The sequence below is a fragment of the Pocillopora verrucosa genome, chromosome 14 (assembly GCF_036669915.1).
Source record: "Pocillopora verrucosa isolate sample1 chromosome 14, ASM3666991v2, whole genome shotgun sequence".
Taxonomy (NCBI): Eukaryota; Metazoa; Cnidaria; class Anthozoa; order Scleractinia; family Pocilloporidae; genus Pocillopora; species Pocillopora verrucosa.
The window spans coordinates 2,822,348-2,832,978 of record NC_089325.1 but is presented as its reverse complement, the minus strand read 5'-3'; the positions used below and the strand labels follow the sequence as shown (position 1 = coordinate 2,832,978).

The 10,631-nt window shown below is 39.1% G+C and overlaps 1 protein-coding gene across 1 annotated transcript; it reads right to left on the bottom strand.

Moving 5' to 3' along the window:
• Positions 1–2,008: 2,008 nt before the first annotated feature.
• LOC131784350 (beta-1 adrenergic receptor-like) lies at positions 2,009–2,926 on the bottom strand. Its single transcript, XM_059101151.2, has one exon. It carries the CDS (start codon positions 2,924–2,926, stop codon positions 2,009–2,011), a length of 918 nt encoding a protein of 305 aa, XP_058957134.2.
• Between the last annotated feature and the right edge of the window lie 7,705 nt (positions 2,927–10,631).

The following is a 10,631-nucleotide window of genomic DNA, read 5'->3' as shown; positions in this document are numbered from 1 at the left end:
GGTTCAAAAGAAAAGGTTGGAAGTAAATGTGGGTGAAAAGTGAAATTTACTGTCTTTCGTTGTAAATATTAGAAAATCAAGGCAATACTGTCTTAATGAAAACATTAACGATTCCCTCTTTATCAAATGAGACAAACGGGAACGAGTTTTGAGTGATATAACTAAGCCAAGCCTGCCACCGTCATTTTGGATCTCCGCCTGGGTAGATTTAGGTCACGTGCTAGGCAACGTATGATCAATAACAAGATAGAATTTCATTTCAGGCCTATTTATCAATTTTGTGGTGTGTAACTTTCGCATTTTAGTACGTTGTTTGTATGTTGAATCTTCAAATTGTCTTGAAACTTAAAAGAAAATTGTTCTTTAAAAATTCACTGAAAATCGGTAGCTAAAATTGTTTGTTTAGGTGTTATCTGATTTTCGTGTTAACTTGTTATTTCGTCAGTCGCCGGCATCTTTTGTTGCTTCTCACAGGAAAAACACACGCGACGAAACGTAATGATCAATTTTGTCCTCAATCTCAAGCTATAACAGAAAAAGCTTTTGAACATCTGTAAACTCCGAGCGCTTCGCAGTAAGTGATATTTTCAATGAATCTTCGGATTGTTTTCAAGTTCAAGGATTGTAAATTACAATTTTATGAAAAACGAAGGTTGTTCTGTTATTTCAGTGTGAATCCTTGCATGCCTGCCAGTCGCTGGCGCCGCTTATTGAAACTAAAACGAAAAAAAAAACTCTTTTAAGATTATCATTGGCTTCTTTTTCACCCCACCACTATTCTTAGCAACAAAGGTCGCCATTTCGTCTGTTTATTGCTCGCCAAAAACTATAAAATGCACTCAAAGGCCTAAAATCTAAAAAAAGTTTACAGGAATCGACCAATCGAGCGAGCGAGCGAGCGAGCGAGCGAGCGAATGCCATTCCCCACATCGTATCTATAACTCGCTCTTGCGCATGCGCGCAATTCACGAGTTAAAAAGGAAAGTTGAACCCTGAAGAGTGATTGTTTTGTCGCGAGATCATTTACGACAAAGTATTGTAACCAAAACATTAGGAGTAAATGCTGTTCTGGAGGTAATGCCGAATGTATTGAATAAAGTAAAAGTGGAAAGGAACTTGTTAATTACTAAAAAAGAAACAATTGTTGTATTATCAGAGCCATGTCAGTCAGTAAAGTATATGCATTTGAAAATGTAAAATATCTAAAATCTTGACTCAGGTTAATTAATTACAATACAGTTGATAAATCCTAAGACATAGATAAAAAGATATAAAGATAGCTAGTGCTTTTATTTCTTTTTTCTCTCGCAAAGGTGTAAATAATAGATTACACAGTTGTTACTGATTATTGTAACAATTTTAGGAGCCAAAATTGCTCATATGCGCAGAAATCGCTGCTTTATTGCGATACCTGCTGGTGTATTGATAGACTGTTGAGCGAGTCTATATACATTAGTCTGGGTATAAGACTGACATAGCTCCTGGAGCATCATGGCTCTATTCACATGTTGCATATTTAGATGCAAGTGGGAAAAAAACTGAGTCGAGTACATCAAGTCGAGGCAAACTGGAGTACTTTCCGCGTCAAACGAATCAAGAAAAGTTTAAACGAAGTTTATTTTCTGATTTGCCTTGCTCTATTCGGCTTTTCTTTGTATTGATAAGTTCCAAAGAAAAAGAGCTCCTGAGTTGAATTATGATACTCCGTACAACAAAACGAGTTTAGATGAGAGAACGCATTTCGATTTAATGTCGTGAAACACAAAAAAAAACGAGAGTAGTCAAAACAACCAATCAGAAGGAAGAAAATGCATTTCAAAGAACCAATAAGAACGCAAAGTTAAAGAAAACTCTGTGGAGTGCTGGAAACGCTAATGATCAGGTCCTAAGACGGACAGATTTTTTTTTTTTTTATAAAGCATAAAAATGTTCTGTTTTTGTAATTTTGGTCTTTAGAGCTTCAACTCTTCATCTGGAATGTCACTTTGTACAGGCTGAGGTTCAATTTTCATAAGAAACTTGGCAAACGAGGAAAGCTACGGCGAAGAGCTTGGCGAAAGTCTTCGCTCCTGAAAAAATATATCCAGGGATTAATTGCGGACGAGGTAAAAGCGATTGCCTCAAGCCAAGGCCATACAGCGAAGTATACTTTTTCATCGGCGCACTTAAGATTTTCTGAAGCATAATAGTATTGAATCGCAAGAAAAACCATACTTGGCAGCCAAGAAGCGATGCAAACACTTAAAACAACGCCTACTGTTTTTATGGCTTTTAAATTTTCCTTTGCTCGAGATTTTATATTTTTGTCCTGAAGATTTTCTCCTAAGCTGATTCTCCTAAATTGTTTTCTGGCAGTTTTGAAAATCAACACGTAACAAAAAGTTATTACAAACAGAGGCAACACAAAAGCTGTAACGATCAAACACAACAATAGGTTTTCATTCATCATGTATTCCCCATGTTTTACCAGGATCCTTGAGAACGGAGCAAGCAAAGAGATTAACCACACTGCACTTATCACGGCATAGCATCTTTTCTTGGTTACCATGTGCTGATAACGGAAAGGAAACCGTATCGCAATAAACCGATCGATTGAGACGCAACACACGCTGTATGTCGTAGCAGTGGTGGTGTGAATCCATAACATTTCAATGACGTAGAACATTATGCCGTGTGTATCTGATGGCTGAATCAAACATCTGATCACGATCCAGACAGGGTCTATAACAAGTCCAACTAAAAAGTCTGCCACAGACAACGAGGCTAAAAATCGGTTGGACATTGTTCGTAAAGACTCGTTTCTATAGAACAACCACAACACAACTGCATTTCCAAATACAGCAGCTAAACCAGATAAGAAGAACCACAGTGATAAAACAATAGACGCTGCATTGCTGAGATGTACCTCCGGGCAGCTCATATTCATTGTCCAGGTCCACTGGTGGCGAAAGGAAAGCACTTAAATTCCTTGAGAAAGTTTCGGAAATCTACCTCTCTTTTTATATCTGACTTTGCTTTTCAGAAGTGTCTGACTAGATGTGTTAATTTCTTTTGCAATAAAAGGCAGATGCAATCTTTTTTTTTGCATAATCGTTTTTGAAGGGAGTATACAATCTGTTGGCAGCTGATTTTCATTATAACAGCAAATGATTTAATTAAACCGTGTAATCAATAAATAGAAGAAGAAGCGCAGTTCAAATTTATTGACCGTGTTACACGCAGGACGAATCAAATTCAACTCAAGTCAAATATGTCAACTCTTTTGAAATATGAAGAAGCGTGATTTGTTTATTTTGAAATATCCATATCTGTGGGAATTTTAAAAAGTTAGAAGAGGCTGCTTCTTGAAGAAAAGTAATTTGAATACTTCATTAAAGTTTCTGACAGTTCTAAATATTCATATGGCAGATCAGGAAGTAATTTTCTTCTCAATTTTACTTTTTGAAATGAAAGCTAAAGACGGAGCATGGCATTGGCTGGTATAAGTCGATCCCAAGTATCCAGTTGAGTTTGGTTAAGGCGGAAACGGGAAAATGTTTCCTCGGACGTGTACACTATGAATAATTTACAATGGCTGAAAATACGTCCTCGTCGACTTTCAGCCCGGATACATTTTCAATTTTTTTTCCAGTTCTAAGCCTTCGTCTTTAACTCTTGATGTACGCTTGCGGCTGGTCTCTAGGGAAACTTAATCAGAACAAGAAAAATTTTCAAACACATTGCGATCAAAGTGGCAAGGTGAGGAGAAAGTGAATGATAATTGATAAACAAATAACAAATAAATGAAATCCTTCGTATATGAGTTGATCGTCGGTGATGTATATCCTTTAGCTAAAAACGAAATTTTTCACCAGAGGGAAAAAAAAGCCAGTTTAAAACCCAAAGTAAAACAACCTTGTCAGACTTACGGCGGCTGAGAAAGAATGTATTTCTACTACTATTGAAGCGAAGATACAACCAATCCGAGTCAGAAATCTGATTATATGATATACGGTAATTTTTAAAGCCAGGGTTTTTTTTTTAATTTTTTATTTATTTATTTATTTATTTTTGTACTATCCATGTTTTAGCCGACAAATCAGATATTTTCTCAGCTTGGAATTTGGAATTCAGGTAAACCCCCTTCCTTAAGAGGGTCTCGATGGGGTGATGGCATTTACGACTAATGGCATGATGGGCTCCTGCTATTAGTTTAAAATTTTAAACACTCTACCGCTAACAGTTAATATCATCCCTTAGTTGTCACCTACATTTTTTGACGGTTCACATTTTGATGACCATCATTTAAAATTAGCCAATTTTTACGCGCAACTGCTAACCCCCATCGAGACCGGTTTTGTCACAGTTCTCACGACCTCGTTCCCCTGCAGCCCGCTGGTTCCCAGGGAAAGCACACTCCGACATCCGTCAGAAGGAGGTCATCTCGGGTAGATTTCCGATTACGAAATCCGAGCTCGCCCGATGTTGTCTTCGTGATGAAGACCCTATTTAGCATATTAGACCCGCAAAACAGAGTAGAAACGAACTCGTGCTTCGTTTTCGCTCATGACTTCGTATTAGGCGTAAGATATTGCTTTTTTTTTTTTTCGTTGCTTACCTTTATTACAGACTCCACAAAATTTTTGCGATGCCTCCTTTTCACGGATGGCCGATTACAACTACAACATAGTAACACCTCCACGAAATCTGTCAAAAGGAGGATTTTAAAACACCGGAAATGGAGAGGAAAGATAAATGATACGGTCGATTAACTCCCAGACAATTGAATGGTCCAAACTCGCAAAGGCGGGAAATTTGTTATCGTGCGAGATATCAAAGTATCTGTTTGCTCACTCAATTCGTATTCAGCGTTCGGCCGTATTCCAATCGATAATTTCGCTTTCTGAACAAAATTTCCAATTCTATGATGGCACGTAAATTAACTTGTCAAGAAGTGAGCTCATTGTTTGAGAGAAAGTTGTCTGAAAGGTCAGGTCTGGTGAAGGATGTCAGGTCAGCAGAGTTCATTCTTCGAGAATATGAAACTGCCACCGTCACCAAATTCTGTTGTAGCAAGTCAACTGACAAAGGTTTTGGAAACACAGGTGAGAGGCCAATCTTCTTGTCATATACGATTGTATTTTTTCCGTCATGTAATATCCTGGGCTTGATGCTTCTTGGTAGACATTTGAATAAAGTAGGGGGATTTGATCTAAAGGCACTTAGGGGGGATGGTGAGCGGTAGATGAGAGTTGACTGTAACAACGATATCTCACTTATTTGACGGGCCCTATGCATGCTCGTAAGTGACAGGTAACTAGGTATCATTATCGATGTCATGATCCTTTTTGACACATTATCGTCTAAAGGAAGGGTGACAAGTTGAGTATGCTTCTCAAATTTGTAAAAATTTGTTTTGTAACATAGACTTGGCAGCTAAAAAACACAAGGTATTATGGGAGGATAGTCGTCTGCCATTTGATCACGTCCCATTTGTCGTGGTAAATCACAAGGTATACGATTGTCAACATGGTGTAGATAGACATCTAAGCGGGAAAAGGAAAAACCAAGCGGTACGTTGAAAGTATTTGTATTTAAATGATTTTGCAGATTTTTTATTTTGCGTTGATTAATAACTAAAGGTCAAGATCAAGTAGCCTTGAGTTTCCTCCTCCTTGCATAAAGATAAGAGAGTAAATGATCTGAAAAGAGGACTCGATAGGATAGGATATTTCAATGTCCAACATGGAAGAAAGTTTCAGTGGAAACGTGGTGTTATATCGCTGCTTCAAAAGTTTTCATTAACAAGAAGACTTCTTTTTTCCAAAAACATAGGCCGGTGACCACGCCTATCGAAGAAATGGAGCTGGTAAGCTTTTACAAGAATCAAGAAAACTCAACTGTCCCGCTCAAGTGCACATGAGAGAAATCATCAAATTTCCGGAGTACAAGGTAAGTCGGAATAAAGAAATTGCAAAATGTAATTAAAACAAGGAAAACGCCGACCTATAAATGACATCACAAAAACGTCAATTTGTGTTCCTCCCTTTGACCTCTAGATCTCGTAAAAGACGGAGTGGCGCTGTAAGAGTCATTCCAAAAAGCTGCGCAACGCCATAGATGCTGGAACGACAAAAACTGAAAGGTGGATTAACATCCATTTTCCCTCAGTCGATGAACACACCGTGCACCCAACTGGAGAAGTAAGCTCTTACAATTAAATACCCAGTTACCGTCGTCACAGTTTTTGTTGCGGGCTACGTAACTGGTCCTTCTCATAGAAATGAGTGGGTCAAAAACCGCATTTAGTCGTGTACGTAAGAATTATTTTTCGATTTTCTTAATCTCATTATTTACTTTTTTTTACGCTTGATTTCTGATTCATTCATTTCTTTGTTAATTTTGAATTTAGGCAGGAGGTCTGTTTCAGCGCATAGATGAGAGGCTCGTGGCAAAAATACAAGAACTCGTATGTGCAGGAGCAAGATCAGAGAAAGAGATACGCCGACATTTAAAGATCTTTGTGCAAAGAGAATTATATCGAGGGAAAAAAGCGCCATTGAAGACCAACAGACGCTTTTATCCCTCCAAAGTTACGATTAGAAGTCACATGTACAAATCCTTAGTCAAAGAAAGGTTCTCGAAAATTGTCCAGGAGGATCTTCAGGAAAAGGTGAAGCTTTGGAGGGAGATTTCTCCTGAGGATTATTTTGCGTTCCAGCCCTATGTAACTTACAACGAACAGGGAGAGGAACGAAATGGGGATGATGATGATAGCAGTCGTAGCGATGGTGAGGAGGATGATGAAGATATCATATTGAAGACGCCAACTAAAGGGCTCCTATTTGCACACCAGACGAAAGATCAACGACGGCTTTTAGAACGCTATGGAAATGAAATAAGTATGCTAGACGCTACTTATAAGACCACGAAGTACAGCCTCCCTCTTTTCTTTGTAGTTGTGAAGACCAACGTCGATTATCAAATTGTAGGCTGTTTCGTCATCCAAAGCGAAACGTCAGATTCCATTTATGAAGCCCTCTCGATAATTAAGTCTTGGAACCCCACCTGGAACCCCTCATATTTTATGGTGGATTTCTCAGAAGAGGAGATGTCTGCAATTGGCAAGTTATTTCCAGGTATTAAGATTCTTTCTTAGAGAAGTGTCACACTGCGAAATAAATATCTATGGATTCGTAATTTATGACCATTTATGGTTTTATAAAAGAAAGATGCGAGCACAGTCACCATCTTCTAAAATCTAATACGTCTAATGAACGTCTTGATTCTGAAACAAACAAAGTACACGACAAAAATCAACTCCCATGATCACGTTTACAATAAAATTCTCGACAGGTGGAAGAGTATTTTGTTACTGTTTCTCCCTCTAAATAATTATTAACATTCGTCAACGAATGTTAAGCTGGTGCCAGTTTGATTCTTTCATGGAAAGTAACTTCATTCATTTTATCCTTTTTTTCCAATGACAAAATAGAGAGTGCGATCTACATCTGCGACTTTCATCGTGAGCAGGCATGGGAAAGGTGGCTTTCAAAGTCCAGCAATGGCCTATTGAACGAAAAACAAAAAGTCCTTGCAAAGCTGCGAGCGATAGCTAAGGCCCGCACGGAAGAAGAGTATCGGCATAGATTGAGCGTCCTCCAGGATAGCGAAGAATGGAGGACAAATACCAACTTAAGTAACTATATCACAAAGACATGGCTGCCTCAACATAAGGTATATGCATACTTACCATCATATTTTCTTGAATTTCATGCTGGAAAAGCTAATTTTTAATTCTTTTATAGAAATGGGTATGGGCGTTCAGAAAAGACCGCTTCCTTACAACTATCAACACCAACAATGGCGTTGAAAGGCAGAATAAGGCTTTCAAGTATGATTACCTAGCAGGAATCAAACAAAGAACCTTGAGTGGGATGCTCTCAGTGCTAATAGATGAGTTCCTTCCTGACAAGTATCTCAAGTAAGTAATTCCTGCTTTCCGTGTCCAGTCACATGCTGTCTATATTTGGAACATTTTGTGTTTATTTGTACACTTTGGTATAGAACGTCTCGGTTTCAGTGTGAAATGCCCGAAAATTTAGTAATGAATGAATAAATGAATGAATAGAAAGATGTTTTATTGTTTTAATAAATTTTAACGGACAGTTAAATAGTCTAATGAAAGAAAGGGAAAAGAAAGTTATTTTTCAATATGAGAGAGTGACTAAGTGGAAGGCGAGACAGTCTGTAAAGGCGTGATACAAATACCATTACCATGGAGTAAAAAGGAACATTCTCATGGGCTTTTTGTGTCTCAGGTATGTGGAATTGAATACAAAACTTCAAGCGAGTTTTCGACGCTATAACTCTGCCATCCCCTCCTATTTAAGAGAACGACCGCACCACATCATAAAACATTCCATGGACAGGCTATCTCTTGCGGAGTCTATCCCAAGTAGCAATGTCACAGTTATTGACATGGAGAATGGCGAGTTTTTGGTGAAAAGCCAAAGTAGCCTCGAAGAGAAGAAGATGTACAAAGTCATGTTTGGGACCAAGCAGCCAAGCTGTGAGTGCTTTGATTGGTAGAGGCAACGGCTGCCATGCAAACATTTTTTTGCCGTATTCCAGCACGTCCCGTCATGGTCGTTCGATAGACTTCCAAAAGAATATCGAGATTCCCCATTCTTCAGTGTCGATAGAGATGTGCTCTTAGCTGGTGAAAAGGAAGAAGGCGATGGTATTGCCGATGGGAAAGTAGTCGACTCACCTCCATGTGTGCATGACGAGGTTCACGATCTTCAGAAGCAATCGTCGCAGTTTGAAAATATACCTCAATCGACTTTACGACCCCGAACCCATGCTGCAAAATGTCGTGAACTATTGGGTCAGATAAAAAACCTGACCTACACTGCAGAGGCGTGGGAAGTTGGTGGGAGTTTACGGCAAGTTCAGGAAAAGCTTGAAGAGTGTCTCGACCTTCTGCAGAAAACAGCCGCCAAGGAGGACGGTATCATTCTGGAAGCTCCTCTCCTGAAGTCTACTATGAAAAAGAATTCGCGCAGGATGAAAAAAAAGAAAGTAGACTATAAAAGGCTGCCAGTATCTCAGAAGAAAAATCTTTTCACTGGACGTGTAGGGGAAAGAGCAAACAACATGAAAAGGGGGTATAACGTCAGCTTAAACGATATAGAACGCCAGCCTGCCAAACAGCCGAAACTCGCACACATCAAGAATGCCAACTCAAGCGCCGAGGCTCAAGTAAACATAAACCGCTGTGTGAACGTGAATAACTCTAATGGTTCAAATTCAAACGCCAATCAAACTGTAAAGGCAAGCACCCCTTACACACCAAACACGACCACATGCATCACCAGCACCGCAAACGCAAACACCATCTCCTCCATTAACACAACCTCGAGCACAACCAGCACTGCAAACACATGCATCATCCTTACAGTAAACGCGACATCGAACACAAACCTGGCCCAGCAAAACAAAAAAGATGATGAAGTAGAATTTGTAAAGACCTCTCACAGAAGCGCCTCAAAGGCCGGTAAATTCCATCTCTCGGAACAGGACATTAGCACCATTTAAACTGGAGACTGGCTCACCGATCATATTGTAGGTGCAGCTCAGTCTGTTCTGAGGGAACAGTTCCCTCACGCAAGAGGATTGGAAAATACAACTTTGGGGCCTCTTTTTAATTTTTCTGTTCAAAAAGGCCAATTTTCACAAATCCTGAATACTGGCAGCCATCATTGGGTGTTGGTATCTACTGTAGGATGCTACACTCCTTCTGTAGTTTATCTGTACGACAGCCTGTTTTCGGGAAGAATTGCAGCCCTCGTGCAGAAACAGATTGCATCAATTATATACGAGGAAGGAACTAGTTTTAAGGTCATTGTACCAAATGTGCAACACCAGAACAATTCCGATGACTGTGGAGTTTATGCTATTGCTTTTCTGGTTTCGCTACTACATGGCCACAATCCTTCTAATCTGACATTTGACAGGAAGCTGATAAGACAACATCTTTTAAAGAGCCTGGAGAGTGGATCATTCGACCCCTTTCCCCTCTCTAAAGTACCCGAGTGTCGAGACAGGAGGCCACTTTTTGTTCAAGAGGTCTGTGTGTAATGTGCGAGTGTAGAATGCCGAGGGAAGAGTCAGACTCGAAGTCTCCTTCTCGTTGTGTGAAATGTTGTAGCTGCAAGGAGTTTTTTCACAGGAAATGCATTTCAACAATTATTTTGGAAGATTCAAGTGCAAACTGGCATTGTCCAAACTGCGAAAGAGCCCTTAAGCAGGAAGAGAAAAATAACCATTAATTTAACATGTAGTATTAAAAACTGTATCTCAGAACTTCCCATTAATTGTTTATTAAGATAATCGTCGAAGTGAAATATATATGTGTAGTAATTTTTTATCTATGTAGAAGTCAGCTAAAAGAATTTTTAAAATGTATTCATGAGAAACTGTTTCCTATAGATCTTTCCCTAAGTACGCTCTTGCGTTTAGAATTGAAAATCCTGATCTAAATATTGTAAAAAATATTATCGTAGAATATTTTCAATGATGATCATGGCACAACGCAGATAGAGAAAATGTAATAGGTGAGACAAGTCACGGATTATCCTTGTCGACAA

Bases quoted from the DNA above. Each gene is read 5' to 3' on its own strand.
- LOC131784350 (XM_059101151.2), bottom strand. From the start codon at position 2,926: ATGAATATGAGCTGCCCGGAGGTACATCTCAGCAATGCAGCGTCTATT.